A 24,236-nucleotide genomic window follows, 5' to 3' on the forward strand; every position below is an offset into this window, starting at 1 on the left:
TCAAACTAGGTCAAGGCAAAGGTAGGCTCAGGGACATGATGAGAGGGCAGCACTGCCTGAGACTTTCAAAAACGGAGAGTCAACAGACCAGAGAACAGAGCGTGGTGTGACAGAGGGACAATCCAAATTTACAAACTCTAATCCAAACCAAAGGTATTTCAGAGAAAGGGGGGAGAAGATGACCCTGTGGAGTTGAACATGGTTAGCAGCACGTTGGCCATCTTATGTTGGAAGGGCGGTGAAACAAGTGATGGACGCTCTTGTTCACTCTTGTTCCTAAACAATTATCTTCGATGAAAGTTGCTCTGTTAAAGTCATATCATCCTGGTTCTATTGTGGACAGGATATATAGGCTATATAGCATCAGCCACACTTGATGTATTGGCTGTGAAAGAATAAAATGTCTTATGATTAGGATCCCAAAAAAAGCTATGAAATCTAATCTGGAAGGCTGAAAGCTGGGCGAACTGCACATTAGGAGCACTGAGGAAAGCCTTGTTAGCCTCTGGGTGGACAGATGGGGGCCTCCACACAAACCACTCTACTGTAAGATGCAATTACGGCTCTGGCTTACCAAATTGTTTGAAACTGCAAACAATACTTCAGGTCAACCAAGCACAATGTGTATTACGTCCTGAAAATTTGATTTGTTTGTGTCTATGTGTGTGTGTGTTGGGTGGGGGGGTGTCTATGTGTGTGTGTGTGTGTGTGTGTGTGTGTGTGTGTGTGTATGTATGCATGTGTATGACATAGCAACAGGGGGGAAATATTATGCTTAGGATAGGAAGGCATGACTAGTGATACATAGACTCCGTGACCCATGTATGTAATACTCTACTCCAGGATTTACCCGTTAAAAAAGGACCCGCTGCCGTTCAAAAACTCTGTTCCGTGGCACTATTCAATACAGTAGGCTCCCTGTTCAATAACTCCATTCCGCACCCTTGTTCCATAAGTGAACGCCATGTTTGATACATCCGCTCCGTGTTTTATACACGTCCTTCTCTTTCCCACTGAACTCCAACCCTCGCGATAGCTCTCAGCTCCTCATTCCTCAACTCCAACCCTCGCGTTAGCTCTCAGCTCCTCATTCCTCAACTCCAACTCTCGCGTTAGCTATCAGCGCCTCACTCCGTTTCAATATGTCTCAAGATGGCGGCCAATGCAGGATCGATGTCTCAATATTGGAAGCACTTTGATTTACAACAACTGCAGGTAACAGCACCCTTTCTCGATTTAAGTTGCATTTCTCGCACTGTATAAGTCTGATGGCGAGTGCGTTGTGTGTGGGCTATGTTTTGCAAACGAATAGTCTCTCCGTCGGTGTTCTTTACACCGCTTTTGAGAGTCCCCTTCTCTGCATTGACGAAAGTGGGTCTCTAGTCGATGATCAGAAATTGATCTTCTTTGTTCAATTGAACATTGATCGTACAGGCTGATGCCCTGGGGATGCCGTGGGGGAAGGTGTTTGGCAAGTTTATTTGTATAGCAGATTTCATACAACAGGGGTAATTCAAAGTGCTTTACATACATTATTATAAATACATCAAGAGGAGCATAGTAAAAAAAAAAAGGAAAAAGAAAAGACAATGAATAAAAGCAAATATAAGAAGTAAATAGATAAACCATTCAATAAGACAATAAGTTTATGGATAAAAGACAGTTATAGAAGTGTTTGTGTTTGTGAGAGAACAGAAGCTGCTCTCCGTCTTCAAGCAGACAGAGATAATCATGTAAACATACCGACATGTCTCCTTTATGTCAACTTTATCGGATGATGTAACTATTTAGTAGCGATTTGGTTGAATTGTTTAGGATTTAATAAAGTGCGTCTGTATGGTGGCGCTGGCAGCGTGTGTGTGTGTGTGTGTGTGTGTGTGTGTGTGTGTTTATATAGCTCAGCTGTCAAGTTCCCGACCAGCTTTGTTACTTTTGACAGGAACTTTTTACTTAAAAACATTGCCTGTATTCCTCTTAGCTTGTTTAGCATTTAAAGGTCGTCGTATTATGCAACATCTTTAGCCATTTAAAAACAATTATGAGCGACCTGACGTGTATTGTTGGGTCTCTTGGGTCATATACAACACGGACAGTGAGTCTGCAGTGTGCCACGTTTGGGCTGTATTTGCAGTGCAGGCAGATATCCGCCATTGCATGGGCATTTGTTATGAAAAGTGCAACAGAGAATTTTGCTGACAAACAACCCTCCAAGATGATGTGTGAAGTAGACTGACTCAGATGTACCTCATGAGAGAGAGAGGGAGAGAGAGAGAGAGGCAGAGAGAGAGGCAGAGAGAGAGGCAGAGAGAGAGAGAGAGAGAGAGAGAGAGAGAGAGAGAGAGAGAGAGAGAGAGAGAGAGAGAGAGAGAGAGAGAGAGAGGGAGGGAGGGAGATGAGGGTGGGTAGATTTATATATATATACACACAGTAGTAATGAAGTGTGAGCACAGTACTTAGCCTAGTATGTTCTTTGTTGCTTGTGAGTCACAGGTAAGAGAACATCTCTATCTCTGATCTGTACTGGGGTGACTGCCAGTGCGTCACACAGCCCAGACAAGGCAAATTCTGCTTCACATAAGTTTATGATAAGGCCCTGGGGGGGTTTTGGCTAAGATCTATCAGAAGCCATGAGTCAGGACAGTGTATCTGAACGCACGTGCGGAGTCCGGTCTGTCTGGAAGATAGGAATGTGTCTGTGTGTGTGTTTGTCTGTGTGTGTGTGTGTGTGTGTGTGTGTTCTTCTCCTTCTCCTTCTTCTTATTCTCCTTCTCCTTCTCCTTCTCCTTCTCCTTCTTCTTCTCCTTCTTTGATCAGACTTGTGTGATCGTTCAGACTCGTTAGTCAGTCACAATCTCGTTAGCTGTCTCCCTGTGAAGAGATGCTGTGCGGTGGCGGAGGCTGCGGTGTTGGGATGGTGTGGGTGTTTGATGATGAAAGTCCTGTAGCTTGTCACCTCCCACAGCTTGATGTCTAGGCTGCAGGGTGTGTGTTCAGGGGGGTACTCCATCAACGTCGCTAAAGGAAAATCCAGGCTTATTTTTGATAACTCTCGCGAGATTCTTCAGAATAAGCCTGGATTTTTCCTTCAGCGACGTTGAGGGAATACCCCCCAGGTAGGCCTGGGTGATGCGGCCTAAAATCCATATCAGACTGGTCCATTATGTCTCTGTCGGTAGAGCATGGCACTAACAACGCTTCGGTTGTGGGTTTGATTCCCACTGGGACCATATGAAAAATGTATACACTTATTGCAATGTAAGTCGCTTTGGATAGAAGCGTCAGCTAAATGGCATATTATTATTATTTATTAATTATTATTATTATTATTGACAGACTTTTGGGCGATAGCCTACATACTATACAGGCCTGTATCTCAATATTCCTTTTCTTTTTTGTCCTTATAGCCTGTATGAGGCTTGATAAAGTTCCAATACTCTTCTTCTTCTTCTTCTTCTTCTTCTTCTTCTTCTTCTTCTTCTTCTTCTTCTTCTTCTTCTTCTTCTTCTTCTTCTTCTTCTTCTTCTTCTTCTTCTTCTTCTTCTTCTTCTTCTTCTTCTTCTTCTTCTTCTTCTTCTTCTTCTTCTTCTTCTTCTTCTTCTTCTTCTTCTTCTTCTTCTTCTTCTTCTTCTTCTTCTTCTTCTTCTTCTTCTTCTTCTTCTTCTTCTTCTTCTTCTTCTTCTTCTTCTTCTTCTTCTTCTTCTTCTTCTTCTTCTTCTTCTTCTTCTTCTTCTTCTTCTTCTTCTTCTTCTTCTTCTTCTTCTTCTTCTTCTTCTTCTTCTTCTTCTTCTTCTTCTTCTTCTTCTTCTTCTTCTTCTTCTTCTTCTTCTTCTTCTTCTTCTTCTTCTTCTTCTTCTTCTTCTTCTTCTTCTTCTTCTTCTTCTTCTTCTTCTTCTTCTTCTTCTTCTTCTTCTTCTTCTTCTTCTTCTTCTTCTTCTTCTTCTTCTTCTTCTTCTTCTTCTTCTTCTTCTTCTTCTTCTTCTTCTTCTTCTTCTTCTTCTTCTTCTTCTTCTTCTTCTTCTTCTTCTTCTTCTTCTTCTTCTTCTTCTTCTTCTTCTTCTTCTTCTTCTTCTTCTTCTTCTTCTTCTTCTTCTTCTTCTTCTTCTTCTTCTTCTTCTTCTTCTTCTTCTTCTTCTTCTTCTTCTTCTTCTTCTTCTTCTTCTTCTTCTTCTTCTTCTTCTTCTTCTTCTTCTTCTTCTTCTTCTTCTTCTTCTTCTTCTTCTTCTTCTTCTTCTTCTTCTTCTTCTTCTTCTTCTTCTTCTTCTTCTTCTTCTTCTTCTTCTTCTTCTTCTTCTTCTTCTTCTTCTTCTTCTTCTTCTTCTTCTTCTTCTTCTTCTTCTTCTTCTTCTTCTTCTTCTAAGAAGAAGGTCTACCGTAACAATGTTCAAGTCATTTCTAGGCTATTTGTTTTGATAGAGCACATCAGCAGATATTTTTTTTAATTATCCAGTTTACACACAGTTTATATTTAATTTTTAGAACTTATTTTCTATCAAAGTTAATGAGATGAAATGTATGTGTCAGATATGGCTAGGTCCTTATTAGGAACAGAGGCCAGAACTAGACTCAGCAGGAGTGTTAGCCTCCCGCGGTGCGTTTTAGCAGGAACCCGCTGGAAGAGAGATGAAAGTCACTGGCAGAGAGAGGCTGAACACAGACGGTGAATGTTGAACATCCATAACATCCATACTCCCAGGCCATTACAACTAACACAGCCTACATTTCGTGAGCTTAGAATTATAAGGTTCTATCTCCGTTTAGGGCAGTTCAGAGATATTGAGCGTCAAAGTTTTTACATTCCATTATGTTTTGTGAGATGGAACCTTTGTATTTTATGAATTACTAACTAAAAAATGTCAACATTTAAAAAAATAACACCACACAGGCATTGATAAACACATAATGGATCAGATTATGTAAAAAAAACTAAATTTTGACAAAGATGGAGATAGAACCTTATAATCCTAACGTCACGATTTGTCTAAATAAGTGAATCATCTATCAATCAGTCAAAACAAGAAAAATACATCTATGCTAGGGGCCCATTGGCAGTCACAATGCTCTTTTTTTTTGTTTAAATGTATTTTTAAAAGTTCATTTATTTGCAGTAGAGAAACTCTACAGTGGTGTAAGGGGGGATGAAACTGAGGGTTAGGGTTAGAGGTCTGTCAAGCAAATACCGGGGATATACTGTATCTTATATCTGGCAGTTTACTCAAACAAGCCCATTCAGCAGATGACATTCAGCTCATCCCTTAACATCTGATCAAAACAACCTCCTAATCCTCCTGTATGATGTCACTGACTGCATGGGTGTAGAGTAGCGTAGTAGGCAGTCAGTCAGCCAGCCAGCCAGTCAGCCAGCCAGCCAGCCAGTCAGCCAGTCAGCCAGTCAGCCAGCCAGTCAGCCAGCCAGCCAGCCAGTCAGCCAGTCAGCCAGTCAGCCAGCCAGTCAGCCAGTCAGCCAGCCAGTCAGTCAGTCAGTCAGTCAGTCAGTCAGTCAGCGCCTTATTGCAGAGTTTACACACTGTTTTATGGACAGCCGTTACGTTATATGGTCTCCATGGTGCGTAAGATGCCAAGATTGGTTTTACAGGCTTTCCACTAGTGGATCTGAGAGCGAGAGGGTGGGAAACAAAACACTACACATTCTCATACGCATCCCCAACAGATAAGAAAAACACAACGCACGCACGCATGCACACACACACACACACACACACACACACACACACACACACACACACACACACACACACACACACAGACACACAAAATGTCCCTATATCACAGCGTTTCAAAATGGTGTGAAGGAGTCTTTCACCTCCTTCCAATCAGTCTCTCTCTATCCCTCCTCCCTTTTTCCCCTCATTCTGTCCCGTGAACCTGTTCTTTCTCTCTGTAACTCTCTCTCCCCTCTCTCTGTAACTCCCTCTCTCTCCTCCCTCTCTCCCATGAAACCCTCTACTGTCTGCCTCCCCCAAGCCCTCCCCCGGCTCCCCACATCTGGCCTTGATCATCGCAGGGCTCCTGGAAGTTCAGCTCTCTCTATTAATAACCCCTCCATGGCTCGACTCAGGGTCAGCGAGGAGTCAGTCAACAGCCCCTTCCAACCACACGTACCCCTCCCTCCCCCCCTCCCTCCCTCCCTCCCTCAAAGGGTTTGTTGAGAGAGCCTCAGTTAGCGTTCGTCTGATGTAGGTCTGTGACTAACGTTTTGTTTTGTTATTGATGAATCACTAGATTATTGTATCGATTCATCCTTTAGTCTAAACGATTCATTTTCCCAGTGGGTCCTTTAACATGGTCCTCTAGGCTCCCTTTACATGGTCCTCTACCCCCTCTTCATCCTCCTCTCCATCCCCTCCCCCCCTGTACAGTTCCTCTCCACCCCCCCCCCCCCCCCCCTTATACAGTTTCTCTACTGTAAAAATAAAATAAAAATATACAAAGGGCCCAAGGTCCTAGCATAGATTAGCCTACTTTTTCTTATGGTGACTGATGAATAGATGATTCACTTAGACAAAATGTATTTGTTGTAAGTCGCTTTGAATGAAGGCGTCTGCTAAATGCCAAACATGTACCGTAATGTAACGTACTGGCGTATTACATTTCGGCTTTGTGGAGTGAACAAAGGAGCGTCTTATTGGGTTATTCCCACACTCTGGGTCAGAGTTTTTAGCAGGAACCCTCGCCTCAGAACAGACGACTGTGTTCTCCTCCGCTGTCTTCCAAACAACGCGTTAATGTGTCGTAAATATGCAAATTCTCACATTATTTCCATAATCGATGTCGTTCGTTTAACCTTTATTTGTTTGTACAGGTTAGTCTCATTGAGATAAAATCAGTTTTTCAAGAGAGACCTGTTTCAACAGTAGCAGCAGCAGGGGGAACAAAGATTACGTGGTCTAATTGCCGAGTCTATTGTCTCACATGCGTGCACTTCATTCCAAAAGGAGGTTTAACGAGCCTCCGTATGTGACTAAGTGACATTAAGATGAAGACCAGCGACGACTTCAAACGCCTCTCTGTGGCTCGCTAGCAGGCAGTTCCCGTGATAATACATAATAACACACACCGGGATAATACATAATAACACAGAGAGAGAGATGAACCATCACAAGGATTCCTGGTTCGATTACACTCCTTGACATATCTTCATGTCATCCCTCCTCTCTCTCACCCATCCTTCCTGAAAATTAGGGATGCACGATATTATCGGCACCGATATTTATCGGCCCGATATTGGGGAATTCATGTTTATCGGTATCGGTATTTATTATAAAATTTAGCCGATATTTAACCGATAATATGAAGCCGGAAATATTTCTGCTTCCGGTTTCCGGTTTCCGCGCTCTGCTTCCGGTTTCCGCGCTCAGGCACGCAGTTTGTATAGACGAGACGCGAGCGAAACATGCCTTCCCCGGTGTGGACATTCTTCACAATTTCTAAGGCAGATATTGCGTTTGCAATTTGCAATACATGTTCAATAAAAGTTCGGAGAGGAGGGCAAAGGTCTACGAGTTACAGCACAACGAATCTAATAAGTCACCTGAAGAATCACCATTGCAAGCACGCTGTATGGAAGGAATATCAAGCACTCGTTGTAGCAGAACACGGTAGCCTAGCCGCGAAAAAAAAGCCATTGTGGATTTCATGAACTTGTAATGAATATACATGTAAACATACTGTATACTGTCTAAAGCTATGGTTAACATATACATGTAAACATGCAGTATACTGTCTAAAGCTATGGTTAACATGTACATGACATGTAAACATACAGTATACTGTCTAAAGCTATGGTTAACATATACATGTAAACATGCAGTATACTGTCTAAAGCTATGGTTAACATATACATGTAAACATGCAGTATACTGTCTAAAGCTATGGTTAACATATACATGTAAACATACAGTATACTGTCTAAAGCTATGGTTAACATGTACATGTAAACATACAGTATACTGTCTAAAGCTATGGTTAACATATACATGTAAACATGCAGTATACTGTCTAAAGCTATGGTTAACATATACATGTAAACATACAGTATACTGTCTAAAGCTATGGTTAACATGTACATGTAAACATACAGTATACTGTCTAAAGCTATGGTTAACATGTACATGTAAACATACAGTATACTGTCTAAAGCTATGGTTAACATATACATGTAAACATGCAGTATACTGTCTAAAGCTATGGTTAACATGTACATGTAAACATACAGTATACTGTCTAAAGCTATGGTTAACATATACATGTAAACATACAGTATACTGTCTAAAGCTACGGTTAACATAAGATCTTTATGAACTTTGGCTAAAAAAAGCATTGTGCACTGTCTATAACAGATTCTGTTTGTTAGAGGAAATAATAAATGAACATTTGAAGACTCAGAAGTGTTCTCTTTGTTGTGTTAACAATAGTGATGTAAGTTAGATTTGGTGAGATCACTATGGAATATTAAATCATCAATCTTTGCTCACTACATAGCCTTTCTTACCTTCAGGTGTGCATGAACTACAGGTTATCAACTGTGAAATTATATCTGAATGGTCTTTATTGTCATTGATATAGTACAGGTACCAAACAACGAAATTTGGGAGGGGGGCTCCCCTGGTGATAGGAAAGAAAAAATAAAAGAATAATAATAATATCGGTATCGGTATCGGTTATCGGCCACGAGAAGCGGGTAAATATCGGTATCGGTATCGGTTGGAAAAAATGCATATCGTGCATCCCTACTGAAAATGTCTACAGTTTCTATCCCAATAAAACAGTAATACCCTTAAAACATACATATACATAATACACACACATATATATATATGTGGTCGGCCGTCAGGGCCAGCAAGGCCTTCTCTGCTGGCCTAAACATCATCAGAATATAAATTTAATTTTGATATATTTTTTCCACAAATATGTATTAAATTATTCCCTAGTCTATTCTCTTAATTTCATAGCTTTCCTCTTGGTTGCGCTGCTTCCAGCCATTTGGAGGGCTGTTAGAGCTTTTATCCAATCATAGAATTTCAGCCATAATGTGTTGCCACAGGGTACCAAGAAATCTGCCCGCCTGCAGATTCAACAGTGGCGCGAGTACAGATTGTAATTTAAAGTGAGCGAGAAAAGAGCTGTGGCGTACCGTGGTCAGATCTCGAGTTGGCGAGCAAATCCAAGCAAATCCGACGACGGCGCCTGCTGGATGGCGGAGCACCTGATCAGCACCTGCACGTCTTTTGATTGGATACAATCAAGAGAGGCGGAGCTAGCAAACTGAACTTGATCTCGCTAATTTCTGTAGATGTAAACTGTTGTTCTACAAGCAGCCACAATGGCTGAAGGAGGAGAAGAGGTAGATTTGGTGGCAGATATTATAACAACAAAGAAGAACCTTCTAAGAAAAGCTAGACATAATCAAAAGAGAACGGCCAACCCCGACTTTAGCGACGCTATCCATGTAGAAAATGACTTATTGGTGGAACTGATAAACTGTACAACAGAGACATTGAAGTCTTCTTGAGGAAAGAAAGGAGGATGGATTTTGTGTTCAAATAATCAGTTGTTTTGGTGAGTACAAAGCATTTTATTTTTTCTGCAAGAGATGTACTGAGCGACCCTGGGGTCCGTAGATATGTGTGTTGTGTTGCCTGGCTCAGCTGTGTGAGTAAGTGGGGCTTCAATGCGATCTTTTAACCACTTCCCGGGCTGCTACCATGGAAAACGACACACCCCCGTGACCGTATGAACACGAGGAAGATAACCGAAACGGTTCTCCTATCGAGATCGACAGACCGCAAAGTTCGGGAAATAACTGACGCTTTCGTTTTCATGCAATGAATTGAATACACCCAGACTAGGTGGGTATTGGGTAATAGGGTTAGGGTAATATAATAGGAATGGCAAGGCCCGGTTATACTGCGTTTCTGTCTAAATGTATAGTTTCTAGAGCCATGGCGTGTCATAATGATGGTATTACGTAAGAGGTGGAATAATTCAGGTAGGACATCACTGAAGGCCTAGGTGTGAAATGCACCGCCCGCCACTGATATATATATACAAAAAATAATACTAATAATGGAAAAATGTGAATCTTACCTCTACTGTATATTGTGTGGATCTAAACAGCCTATAAACAGTCAAACAGGTTCAGAAAGGCCCCGATGAAACAAACGCATGTAAATAATACTTCATCTGGATTAGTTATTTAAAAACAACAACAACAACAACAACCTAAGTGTGATTTCCTCTACTTTATGGATCCGTTTACTGCTGGCGTTCCTCTCACCTGAAGGTCATGTTCAAGTCAGAGGTCTGTGGGAGACAGGACAGATGGCAGGTCTGTTAACACAGAGGGGCAGGCTGGGAAGACACAGGCTCACACAGGGGTCAACGGGTCAGCCGACCTTTGACCTCAACTCAAGCGTAACAGCTGGTCAGGTCATGGGTCAAAGCGTCGCCGTCTGGGAACACGTCGAACATCAGGAAGCCCCGCCAACCTCAGACAGTGAGGACGACTTCTTTTTTTTCTCTTCTTTTTTTATAAAATAATATGTTTTTAGGGCATTTCTGCTTTATTGGGATGGAGACAGTAGAGATTGACAGGAAGGATGGGTGAGAGAGAGAGAGAGAGAGAGAGGAGGATAGAGACAGTAGAGACTGACAGGAAGGATGGGTGAGAGAGAGAGAGGAGGATAGAGACAGTAGAGATTGACAGGAAGAATGGGTGAGAGAGAGAGGAGGATAGAGACAGTAGAGATTGACAGGAAGGATGGGTGAGAGAGAGAGGAGGATAGAGACAGTAGAGATTGACAGGAAGGATGGCTGAGAGAGAGAGGAGGATAGAGACAGTAGAGATTGACAGGAAGGATGGGTGAGAGAGAGGAGGGATTACATGCAGGATAGAGGATATGTCGACGGCTGGAATCGAATTACATGGCTGACGCCTTAGTGTGCTATGCCACCAAGCTCCCCGCATGGGCGCTTTTCGAAGTGTGCACCAAAGCCTCTAGAAAACACTTGAATGTGATTTCATCTTGATTTCATACTTTACAGGATATGTGCGTTGCTAGGCTACATGGCCACCGAGTTCACACACTCTGCATCTTGTGGGAGGCTGACATAGAGATGTGTAAGCTGTTTAAACTGAAGGCCGGCCAACTTTGCATGGGCAGCTTGACAAGAGCTGTTACTCGATGCAAATTGGGAAGTTAAGAGAATCACCTGTGGTGTGTGACCATGATTACATCTCCATAACCGTCATGTCAAGGCCAGAACTGCCTTTATAACCGCCAATGATAAAATATACACACACACACACACACCTGTACAGGTAGTTGAATCATCATAATCAGAGGTGGGTGTCTGCTGAGTACAGCGGTCTGGGTGTTTTTAGATTCCTGACACAGAAGTGACATGAAACACTGAGACCAGGGCAGACCTAAGACTAACAGACCTAAGACTAGCAGACCTAAGACTAGCAGACCTAAGACTAGTAGACCTAAGACTAACAGACCTAAGACTAACAGACCTAAGACTAGCAGACCTAAGACTAGCAGACCTAAGACTAGCAGACCTAAGACTAGTAGACCTAAGACTAACAGACCTAAGACTAACAGACCTAAGACTAGCAGACCTAAGACTAGCAGACCTAAAGGCGGCTACAGACTAGACGACTTTTCAAGTTGTAACATCGCTGAGCCTCACACTAAACGACCGTTGTGCTGGTGTCCGCGTCGCAGCGGCGCGCAGACTGCGCAGCACAGCGCAGACTACAGGATGTGGAAACGACGGGGGCTCACAGACTACAAGATTCTTCACTTGGTCGGGACGATTCGCCAAGCTGTAGTGTCGCGATATCAGCACATGATGACGAGATTTCTACTTTCACGCCTCCTCCGCGCTGCATTTCCTCGACCTCTCATTGGCTGTGCTGTCCACACGGGTCGTTGCCCATCTCAGACTAGCAGATTGTGCGCCGATAAAATGAAACATGTTTGCAAAAATCGTGAGCCCTGCGACGGCCCTCCGACGGGTTGGCGGCCCTCCGGTTGCGTCTCTGAGCCTGTCACATTAAACGAGCGTCGGAGACGGCGCGTCCCCGAGTTTGCAACGAAGGGAGGCTTTTGTCTCCGACCGCAAGAAACTGGTCGGCGACAGCTAAATCGGGGTTAAAATCGTCTAGTGTGTACTCGGCTTAAGACTAGCAGACCTAAGACTAACAGACCTAAGACTAGCAGACCTAAGACTAGTAGACCTAAGACTAGCAGACCTAAGACTAGCAGACCTAAGACTAGCAGACCTAAGACTAGCAGACCTAAGACTAGTAGACCTAAGACTAGCAGACCTAAGACTAGCAGACCTAAGACTAGCAGACCTAAGACTAGCAGACCTAAGACTAGCAGACCTAAGACTAGCAGACCTAAGACTAGTAGACCTAAGACTAGCAGACCTAAGACTAACAGACCTAAGACTAGCAGACCTAAGACTAACAGACCTAAGACTAACAGACCTAAGACTAGCAGACCTAAGACTAACAGACCTAAGACTAGCAGACCTAAGACTAACAGACCTAAGACTAACAGACCTAAGACTAACAGACCTAAGACTAACAGACCTAAGACTAGTAGACCTAAGACTAGCAGACCTAAGACTAGTAGACCTAAGACTAGCAGACCTAAGACTAACAGACCAGACCTAAGACTAGCAGACCTAAGACTAGTAGACCTAAGACTAGTAGACCTAAGACTAGTAGACCTAAGACTAGTAGACCTAAGACTAGCAGACCTAAGACTAGCAGACCTAAGACTAGCAGACCTAAGACTAGCAGACCTAAGACTAGCAGACCAGACCTAAGACTAACAGACCTAAGACTAACAGACCTAAGACTAACAGACCTAAGACTAGCAGACCTAAGACTAGCAGACCTAAGACTAACAGACCTAAGACTAGCAGACCTAAGACTAGTAGACCTAAGACTAGCAGACCTAAGACTAGCAGACCAGACCTAAGACTAGCAGACCAGACCTAAGACTAGCAGACCAGACCTAAGACTAGTAGACCTAAGACTAGTAGACCTAAGACTAGTAGACCTAAGACTAGTAGACATAAGACTAGCAGACCTAAGACTAGCAGACCTAAGACTAGCAGACCTAAGACTAACAGATCTAAGACTAGCAGACCTAAGACTAGTAGACCTAAGACTAGCAGACCTAAGACTAGTAGACCTAAGACTAGCAGACCTAAGACTAGCAGACCTAAGACTAACAGATCTAAGACTAGCAGACCTAAGACTAGCAGACCTAAGACTAGCAGACCTAAGACTAGTAGACCTAAGACTAGCAGACCAGACCTAAGACTAGCAGACCTAAGACTAGCAGACCTAAGACTATCGGACCAGACCTAAGACTAGCAGACCTAAGACTAGCAGACCTAAGACTAACAGACCTAAGACTAGTAGACCAGACCTAAGACTAACAGACCTAAGACTAGTAGACCTAAGACTAGTAGACCTAAGACTAGTAGACCTAAGACTAGCAGACCTAAGACTAGCAGACCTAAGACTAGCAGACCTAAGACTAACAGACCTAAGACTAGTAGACCAGACCTAAGACTAACAGACCTAAGACTAACAGACCTAAGACTAGTAGACCTAAGACTAGCAGACCTAAGACTAGTAGACCTAAGACTAACAGACCTAAGACTAGTAGACCTAAGACTAGCAGACCAGACCTAAGACTAGCAGACCTAAGACTAGCAGACCAGACCTAAGACTAGCAGACCTAAGACTAGCAGACCTAAGACTAACAGTCCTAAGACTAGAAGACCAGACCTAAGACTAGCAGACCAGACCTAAGACTAACAGACCCAAGACTAACAGATCAGACCTAAGACTAGCAGACCTAAGACTAGCAGACCTAAAGCCTGGTACACACATAAAGATAATCTGGCCGATTTTGGCCGGATTTCCCCCCTTCTGACCAATCCATATGGTCTCCATGCGTCCGGGTGTCACCAAACGACGGATGCAGCTGGACCCTTCTCCGTTATTCGGCACTTTATTTGCCCTGTCGCACATGGTTGTCTCGTACAGGTCAGTCAGGGTACTACGTTAGATAATAATAATAATAATAATAACTTTATTTGTATAGCGCTTTTCCTGCAAACGTTGCGGCTCAAAGTGCTTTAATCATTATATAATCTTAATTTAATTATTTTGTCATTTAAAGGCAACATTAAAAGGATGGGTTCACGCGAGATTTCTGGCTTGGGGAACGAGACTAGAGAGTCTGGAGTCTGTCGTAACGAAAATCTTTATGTCTGTGGGGTGCTGAAATGGGAAAATCGGCGCACACCACACACAATACGATCAAGGCTGTTCAATCCAAGATTTTGTATCTTCATGTGTGGGGTCTGTCTCAGATAAGATTTCGGTTAAGATTTTGAAAATCCTTATGTGTGTACCCCGCTTAAGACTAACAGACCTAAGACTAACAGACCTAAGACTAACAGACCTAAGACTAACAGACCTAAGACTAGCAGACCTAAGACTAACAGTCCTAAGACTAGCAGACCAGACCTAAGACTAGCAGACCTAAGACTAATGGCACTTTTCCACTACGTTGCAGACCTGGTGCTGACCTGGTGCTGACCCAGGTCAGCCCGCTTCGTTCCCCTTTTCCATTCGTCGTTCCAGGTCGCTTCGGTCCCAGGTCCCAGGTCCCACATCGGAGCAGGGTCTTACAATTTCATATCCGGGTCTCTTTACCAGGCTGCGTGTGACGTGTGACGCTGCACACCGTTGATTGGTCAATGGAAAATCGTCATCCCATGTCCCATCCCATATTATTTCTTCACTAACCGCCATCTTGAAATACCACACTCACTCTAGGAAAATGTCACTACATTTTCTGTAATAGCTTATTAATAAAGATTCGGAAAATTATGCTGACCATCGTATTATCTTAGTTTAATGTCATTTCAATGAATCATATAACTTTTATTTACAACAAGCACAACACAAAAATCGCTATTATGCACCGGCTTTGTCTGTGAATAACACCGGCTGTGGAGGTGTTACAAACACAATACTCCTTTGCTAACTTCACCATCTGTCTACGGTCATTTTGAGCCCTTAACCACCGCGCTGACACCCCGAGAAGTTATGCTTTTAACCGTAAACTCGATGAACCGGGAGTTCACCCGACCGCTGCTGCTGTGCTGTCAAGCCAGGGAATTCGCTCCGCGCTGTGTCCACGGTGATAGGAGTGGAGGATCGACTCCATTCAAAAACTTTTGGATTCCCTGGGTTCTCCTCTTTCCGGACACGTTTGAATTGTTATCCTAACCCCCGGTAACCCGAAGTTATTAACCCGCAAACGGCACCGTGTTTGTTTTGCCATTTTCGCAGTTCACTCATGAGTCAAATGCAGGTAGATTCGCGTCTTGTCGGCGTTTCCCGATGATGATACTACAGTTCATAAAGCAGACAAGTGAAGGCAGTGGTTTTAAGGGTTCAAAAAACATGACTTTATTATGTGTACATAGCTTCCTCTCTCTCTTCTCTTTCTCTCCAAAAAAATCACTGCTGTTGCTGTGTACACCCGGAAGCTTTTTGCCAGGCTGCGTGTGACGCGTAACTCCGCCTACTATCGTCTACTCCTCCTACTAGTCCTACTAGTCCGGGTCGGTTTGTGTATAATGGAAAACCAGAACAGATCAAAAGTGACCCGACCTGACCTCGACCTGATGCGTACTGCGCTAAAGCGGGACCCAGATGGAAAAGCACCATTACAGTCCTAAGACTAGCAGACCAGACCTAAGACTAGCAGACCTAAGACTAACAGACCTAACAGACCAGACCAGACCTAAGACTAACAGACCAGACCTAAGACTAGCAGAAGCTTTAAATGGCTGTCAAAACAGGGCTGAGCCCAACACAAACTATAGGGATGGATGAGGGGCGGGGGTGTGTGTGTGTGTGTGGGGGGACGGGACGGGACAGACAGGCGTACTACACTAGTTTTAACGTTGTTTCTTATGACAGAAAACTGAAAAGTATAATAAAACAAATGCCTTCTTTTGGTTATTTTTCCTTTTTCATTAAATGAGATTAGAGTAGCAATTGCAGCCTGGGTCATGTCAGCGGGTTGGAGAGGCTAATTGTTAAAGAAGGTTGTTGTTCCTCAGAGTGAATAATACATGGTTCGTTTCAAACACCCGGAGAGATGGAGGGATAGAGAGAACGGTCGAAGATGGGTGAAGGAGGAGAGGAGGAGGAGGGGGGGGAGCGATGAAAGATGAAAAGAGAAGCAATCTTGGGATCTCGGCCACCGAACAGCCCTCCCTTTTAAGCTCCGGCAGGCAGGAAGAGGGGCTAAGTTTTAAATGGCAGTTACGGGGTCTCCGCTCAGCCTCTCAAGCCCTGTCCCAGGTCAAAGGTCACAGCGTGTGAACTATTAGCAGCTGTCCATATCATAATTCAACCCCCCCCTCCTCCGGTCCACCAATCGCCACGCACCGATATTAGAATCCGACACCTCTAGTCCGTACGGACAGACGGGGAAAGACTGGAGGCTCCTGGGATACGGATACGGGGATCAGGTCCAGGGACCTGAACCTCTCGCCTTATTTAGACCCAGCTGGATCCTGACTGGTTGGTTGGTTGGTTGGTTGGTTGGCTAGTATCCCGCCCCCCCTGCCCCCCTACTCCCCACCCACCCTACTCCCCACCCACCCTGTGCAGTTCCTAATGATCATAGTGTTAGTTTTAGGCTATTTCCCAGAATTCTCTCTCTTTCTCTCCTAAATGGTCTCCAGATGCCTGTGTGCCCGCTAGGCCGACGTGAGCGCTGGGTCCTGCTAAGTAGCGTGTTTAGAACGGCGGCGGTGGTCCTCTGTGGCACACACAAACACACACACACTGTGGCTCGGCGGGGAGAGCACGGCGCCAACAACACTGTGGATAAAAGAGTGGGCTAAATGGCATATATTATTATATTATATATATTTATATATATCTATACAGTACCAGTCAAAAGTTTGGACACACTTTCCCATTCAATTGAATGATTCAGTTGGGAGGGAGGAAGGGAGAGTGGGTGGTTACTGAGTCTGTGCCATCTACCCTGTGAGTCAGTGGGTGAGGAAGGTCTGGGATGTGGTGTGATGGTGTGATGATGATGATGCTCAGACACAGGAGGAAAACACCGGAACACCTCAGGTTGAGTTTCTGCGCCGAGGAGATATTTCTACATATATATATTTATATGTCTATATTTAGCCTGGTGATGTTGGGGTGGGGGGGGCGGGCGGGCGCAGAGAGTGAGGCTTGTTGCATAGTCACATAGTCGCTTGGCTGGCCAACAGACTCATAAACAATGTTTCATATCAGAGATTTTGGGGGGGGGGGGGTAACATATTGTTTTTTGACATTTAACAGACGGCTTTATCCAAAGCGACTTACAACAAATACATTTGTCTGAAGTAAGTGAATCGTCTATCCCATCAGTCATTGCAAGAAAAAGTAATCTATGCTCGGGCCTGGGGCCTTCTCTAGAAGAAGGATATTTAAAAAAATAATGTACACAGTAACAGCACGCTGTCTGCAGACACCGAACACCTCCGTCTTTCATGCCGTGTGTGTGTACATAAAAACACAACAACCCCAAAACCAGACACACCAGACACGCTCTGTCACACACATGAACACAACACGCACTCGTTAAAATCTGAATAGGGGGCTGCAGACCATAGACTCAAGACCTCAAGTGCGTCACACACACCCACACACACAACCCCCCCCCACACACACCCACACACCCATACACACACACACACACGCTCACATCCACATACACACCCACACACGCTCACATCCACATCCACACACACACACACACACCCACACACACACACACTCTCACATCCGCCCCTCCCCCACCCACCCACACACCCACCCACACATACACCCCCCCACAGTGGAACCACAGTGACAGGCAGGTTCTGTCACCAGGCAGACCTCCAGCAGCCCCATGACTCAGGTCCCTCTCCTCCCTACCCTCTCCAGCAACAAGGGGGGTAAAAATATCCCCGCCAGCCCCCCCCCCGCCCGCCCCCCCCACCTCGTAAACGACCACAGATCACTCTCGCGGACCGGCCCGCTGAGAGATCGGATCCATTCAGGTTGCCGTGACGACGCAGAGGTCTTGGAAGGCCATGCCCCCAGGTTAAGCGTTACATATTCAGGATGGCCCGAAGTCGGCGGGGGCTTGAGTTATCGTCCAGTTCAGGTTCACGTTTCACGGACGAACGGGGGACCTGACTGAAGACACCCCCCTGCTGGTAATTCAAGCCAGGCTTGAGGAGTGCTGAGCCCCTCAGTTTGGTGGGCTATGTTCAGTGACTTAGCACACGGATGTCGATGTTCGCTAACGAAGCTAGCTTGAATCCACCGTCAAGACTCTTCCCTAACCTGTGCTTTTTGTTGAGTAAACTGCGGATGCGATTAGTAGTAAATGCCTTCTGTGTTTACATTTAAGTCGTTTAGCGGACGCTTTTATCCGGAGCGACTTACAATAAGTAAGTCTACGTAAACTGTACAAAAAGACTGTACAAGAGTGTAACATTTTACAACAGGCATAGTGGAAACACAAACAAACACACAGAACCAAAACCCCAGCCTTTTAGAGACCCCGACACTAGGGCTGCACGATTAATCTATTTTAAATCGAAATCGCGATTTGAGATGATGCGATTAGCAAATCGCAAAGCCTGCTATTTGGGATACGTTATACAGCGCGTCGGATTCAACGTCAATGAACGCACACGCCCAACAACAACAACAACAACACTGCACGTGAAACGCCCACGTGTGAATCTGTGAAGACATTTCAGTAGCTAGCAACATTAATGGTGTGGATAAATCGCTTCAAAAACAACATCTCTGTTGTAGGGAAGTATTTCGGGTTTAGGACGACAGATGTGCAACAACAGCAGGTGTTGCGCACAACCTGTCGTGGAACAGTCGCTACATCCAGAGGCAAGGAGAGTTAAGTGAAAGTCCCGTAGCCCAGTCTAACGTTAAGCAAACTAGTGTTTTAGTAGATTGCGGCTGTTACGCCGTATGAAAAGGGCTCACGAAGGCACCGTGAAATAACCAATTCCATCACGCACTACCTCGCTAAAGACATGGGGCCCTATTATGCACTTCATAAGTCTTAAGCAATAAGACGAGGCGGTAGATCTAAACTTAAGACGTGGAGGCGTGGTCAAGGCCACTTTGCTATTATGCGTGCGGTAGTGGGCGCCTAAGACCCGGCGCTAAGCCCAGAAATTAGTCATGGGTGTGTTTTGGGCGTCTTCTCAATCAACCCAATCAGCGTGCCAGGTAAGGCTGCCACGATTAGTTGACTAGTCACGACGACGTCGACTACCAAAATCGTCGCCGACATATTTGGTAATCGCCGTAGTCGCATGTTTTTTTGGAGCTGAAATAAGCGTTTTTTATTTATTTTTTTTTTTTTTTTGGGCCTAGCACCAGGGGAGCCCCCCCTCCCAAATTTCGTTGTTTGGTACCTGTACTATATCAATGACAATAAAGACCATTAATTTCATTCGATAAGCATTCGTTTTTCTTCCCTGAAGCTGCCACTGGCTAGCGTCTCCCAGTGTCTTTGATGTACATGCGCAGTGTCGGTCATCCGGGGCACACGTGACTTCCCCGGAAAAACAAACAGAGAAATGTCTTCCTGTCCTCGTACCTCTAAAGTGTGGGAGCATTTCAACCACAACGTTGAAAAAAAGAATGTAAAATGTAAAATGTGCAAAGCTGAACTCATCAAATTTGCAAAGCTGCGTATCATGGCAGCACGTTTATGATGCGCGAGCATCTAAAAAGGAAGCACGTTGTGGCAGATGACGAGGAAGACGATGGCTCGTCTCGGTAAGCTAGTTAGCTTGTTATTGGCTAACGATATCGTTACGTTAAAAGCCTTCTTACATTATTTTACGTTGTCATCAAAGCGATACTTATCAAATAGCTAAAAATGTTGTCTTAACGTTACAGTGCTAAGAAGGCCCGTTCTACTATGAGATGAGTGAAGCAAAGCAAAACTTTTGTACTCTGTACAAGTATTTATTTTTGTTTTTGTATTCTTTTGGTTGCCTAGTGCCTAGCCTACCTCATTTTACTCAGCAGTTTGCATCCTCTACTACTCTTTACATTACATTACATGCAAGTGATGCCAGAAATAAATCTGCAAAGTTCATTAAAATATCTATTTTTGAGTGAACAATCATTTTAATTGTCTTTATTTTTAGTTAGCACATGCCTACAACAACAACTAACAACTTCAAGCTAAATTTAGAAGCTGATATAGAAGATGATAGCTAAATAAGAGCGATTGAGTAATTGTGCGATAAGCTGTAATTTATGATCCGATTAGTCGACTAATCGTTAAAATAATCGGTGACTAGTCGACTATGAAAATAATCGTTTGTGGCAGCCCTAGTGCCAGGTGCCATTCCCTTTAAGAACCGGCTGCGTTAAGTCATAAGCGCTATGCTATTATGCAGTTCATAGGCGCTAGACTTCATGCACGTTTTGAAACACGAGCGCGCCTCCGCGGTTTGCGCATGCGCGCTGACCCACTTCTTAAGAAGTCGAAAACGTGCATGAAGTCTAGCGCCTAAGAACTTCGCAAAGTTGCGCAAAGTCAGATCGCATAATAGCAGGGGCGCCTAGCGCACTTCATTAACATATGAACACTCCCACAATGAGTAATATATGCACGGGAGTCTTACGTCTTATGTGTGGGCGCCTAGCGACACCTGCATAATAGCAGTAGCGTGTATGAAGCGCATAATAAGGGTGGCGGTAGGTCTTAACCTGGCGGTGCGTCTTAATTAAGACTTAAGACGGCAAGTTAAGAAGTGCATAATAGGGCCCATGGTGTCTATTAACACTGTGAGCAACGAAGGGTTTAAAAAACTCATCCAAACGCTGGATAAAAGATATGCGGTTCCCTCCCGCACGTACTTTAGTCATGTGGCCATCCCAGAAACGTATGCGGAATGTAGGAAGATACTTGAGATGGAGCTGAAAAATGTCGAGTACTATGCAACAACAACAACCGATCTGTCAGGCAGGACGACCGAGCCGTATCTCAGTCTCACCGTGCACTTTATACATTACGACTTTGAGTTGAAGAGTTGCCTGCAAACGGTATACTGTCCTGCTTTATCTATTTCAATGTTTACAGAAAGGACCTATTATTCTTTACTGGACATTTTTATTATCACTTTATTTAACTTGATTGCAGTATGTGCAATATTTAGATGCTGCTCCTGAGCCATAATTGAGTAACCTTGTTTGTAGAAAGGTCCTATTTTATTTTCATATTGGAATTGTTAAAACATTTGGACACTTGTTGAGAGAAACAAAATCACAGCTGTTTAAAAAAAACCATAAAATAAATATGTTCCAATTCATATCTTTTAAGTTCTCATCCTTGCATTAGAATGAGAGCAGTTAACAGTTTGATGGTATCATGTGGTAATGCTAGGGATGTCCCGATCCCACTTTTTCACTACCGATACCGATACCGATACCTGGGCTTCGGGTATCGGCGATACCGATACCGATCCGATATTTGTATACATTTTTTGACCCCTGAATTTTTTTTTTTTTTTTTTTTCCTAACACCAGGGGAGCCACCCCTCCTAAATTTCGTTGTTTGGTACCTGTACTGTAGCAATGACAATAAAGACCATTCATTCATTCATTCATTCATTCAAATACCTCCCCAGTATATAGTCCACACCAACAACAGTTAAATTAAAGACTGCCAGCCTTTATTAAAGCAACAAAAATAGTACTCTGCAGTACTCAGTGACCAGTACTCAGTAACTGGTTTAAAGTTAAAACTATTTAAACAGCAGCATTCAGCATTGTGGAAAAAATAGTTATGTCTGATAAGTCTTTTTTCAAGTGTAGCCAACTAACAGTAAAAACAAAATGGCTGTAAAACACAAGTTAAATATAACTTCCCAAATAAATATGTAAAGTATTCCAAATAAATAAGAATAACAGCTGCTTTGACAATTGTAAACAAAACAACAACAACAACAACAACAACAACAACAACAACACGCAATGTTGCTGTTGTCATGCAAAATGGCCTACCATTTTCCGCCCGTTAGCCAGTGCGTCACTCACGCTGCGCTGCGACAACAGTCCCTCATGCACAATAAGCTGCATAGTGTGCGCAAAGCATCCCAGACTCGCCACTCCAAGTTGGTCCATGCCCTTCTTCATATTTTTAGCATTGTCTCTTAAAACGACATGGACTTTGCTTTTGTTAATTTTCCATTCGAGCAGCATCTCCTCCATGGCTGCCTTAATGGAATCCCCAGTGTGTGAGCCACGGAACTCACGGGCATGCAGCACCGCTTTCTTGAAAGTAAAATCAGAGTCTATCCAGTGTGCTGTGAGACTCAACAACGACATTGGACACACGTCTGAGCTCCAAATGTCCGTTGTGAAGCTAATAGCATCGACATTCTCCAATAGTTTGGCGAGGAACTCACACACTTCATTGTGCATTTTCGGGATGGCATTTTCGGTTATATAATGCCGACTGGGCAAAGTATAACGCGGCTCTAGGTGTTCAATTAAACTCCGAAACCCCACATTCTCTACCACCGAAAGTGGTTGGTCGTCGAGCACAATAAACCGAACCAATTTCTCCGTTATTGCATCAATCTTGCATTTCGCTGATGGACTTTTTTCGTCTTTAAGACTGAAGTATTCCCACACTGCTCACATGACTCTCACAAAGCTACTAGCCAACTGTCATGCACGTGACCACTGGCGACTACTGTTGTCGTCACTTGAGCGACACGCCGGAACGGGCACGCGGATCGGGCACGCGGATCGGAGCCTTTTTTTTTTCTGGTCCGATCTCCGATCCAGCATTCAGGACCAATATCGGGTCGATATCCGATCTCAGTATCGGATCGGGACATCCCTAGGTAATGCTCTCTGAAATTAGTCCATGATAGAAGGTGATAGACAGATTCATCCAATGCAAAGTATTTTTGAAAGTGCCCGCCCTTTTCCAAACAGCTTCCAATGAAGCTTTCCTAGATGGTTGTGTGAAACAAACCATCTGAGTCAGGTTAGTAATGCTCCATCACATCTATTACACAGTGAATCTTAAACTGAAGCTTGACTTTAAAGCAACCCAACGTAAGTTTCATGTAAGTTTAGTTCTTTCACTCGTAACTCGGGCTGTGGGGCTGCTAGAGACGGGAGCCAATTTGTGCTCCTAAGTCCCCTGAAGACATACAAACAAACTGCACGTTGATACGACCTTCCTAGCCGGAGATATGGCCGCACTTTACAAAAACTTCTTTAAAAAAAGAATAATCGCAAATGAACTCGCAATCGCAATATCTGTCAGAATAATCGCAATTAGATTTTTTGCCCAAATCGTGCAGCCCTACCCGACACTCCTGTCACGTAGTGTTGTGTGTCTCAGCGTTCATCCCAAAGTCTCTGACGCGTTCTGACAGAAGCCTCATCTGTCACATGATCCATCTGAGGCGCTGAGAGAGACTATCAGTGAGGGTCTGTTAGAGATGAGAGAGAGAGACTATCAGTGAGGGTCTGTTAGAGATGAGAGAGAGAGACTATCAGTGAGCTTCTGTTAGAGATGAGAGAGAGAGACTATCAGTGAGCTTCTGTTAGAGATGAGAGAGAGAGACTATCAGTGAGGGTCTGTTAGAGATGAGAGAGAGACTATCAGTGAGGGTCTGTTAGAGATGAGAGAGAGAGAGAGACTATCAGTGAGGGTCTGTTAGAGATGAGAGAGAGAGAGACTATCAGTGAGGGTCTGTTAGAGATGAGAGAGAGAGAGACTATCAGTGAGGGTCTGTTAGAGATGAGAGAGAGAGACTATCAGTGAGGGTCTGTTAGAGATGAGAGAGAGAGACTATCAGTGAGGGTCTGTTAGAGATGAGAGAGAGAGAGAGAGACTATCAGTGAGGGTCTGTTAGAGATGAGAGAGAGAGAGAGAGACTATCAGTGAGGGTCTGTTAGAGATGAGAGAGAGAGACTATCAGTGAGCTTCTGTTAGAGATGAGAGAGAGAGACTATCAGTGAGGGTCTGTTAGAGATGAGAGAGAGAGAGACTATCAGTGAGGGTCTGTTAGAGATGAGAGAGAGAGAG

The 24,236-nt window shown here is 44.1% G+C and overlaps 1 protein-coding gene across 1 annotated transcript in view; it reads left to right on the plus strand.

The window, feature by feature from the left end:
• The first annotated feature begins 1,122 nt into the window (after positions 1-1,122).
• The window catches only part of cux1b (cut-like homeobox 1b), a 134,018-nt gene continuing 110,904 nt past the window's right edge, over positions 1,123-24,236 (plus strand). The window contains 1 exon segment of the mRNA XM_080532511.1: positions 1,123-1,215. Coding sequence (XP_080388637.1) covers positions 1,153-1,215 — 63 coding nt within the window. The 5' untranslated portion in view covers positions 1,123-1,152.

Source organism: Nansenia antarctica (assembly GCF_963989245.1).
Source record: "Nansenia antarctica genome assembly, chromosome: 5".
Classification (NCBI taxonomy): Eukaryota; Metazoa; Chordata; class Actinopteri; order Argentiniformes; family Microstomatidae; genus Nansenia; species Nansenia antarctica.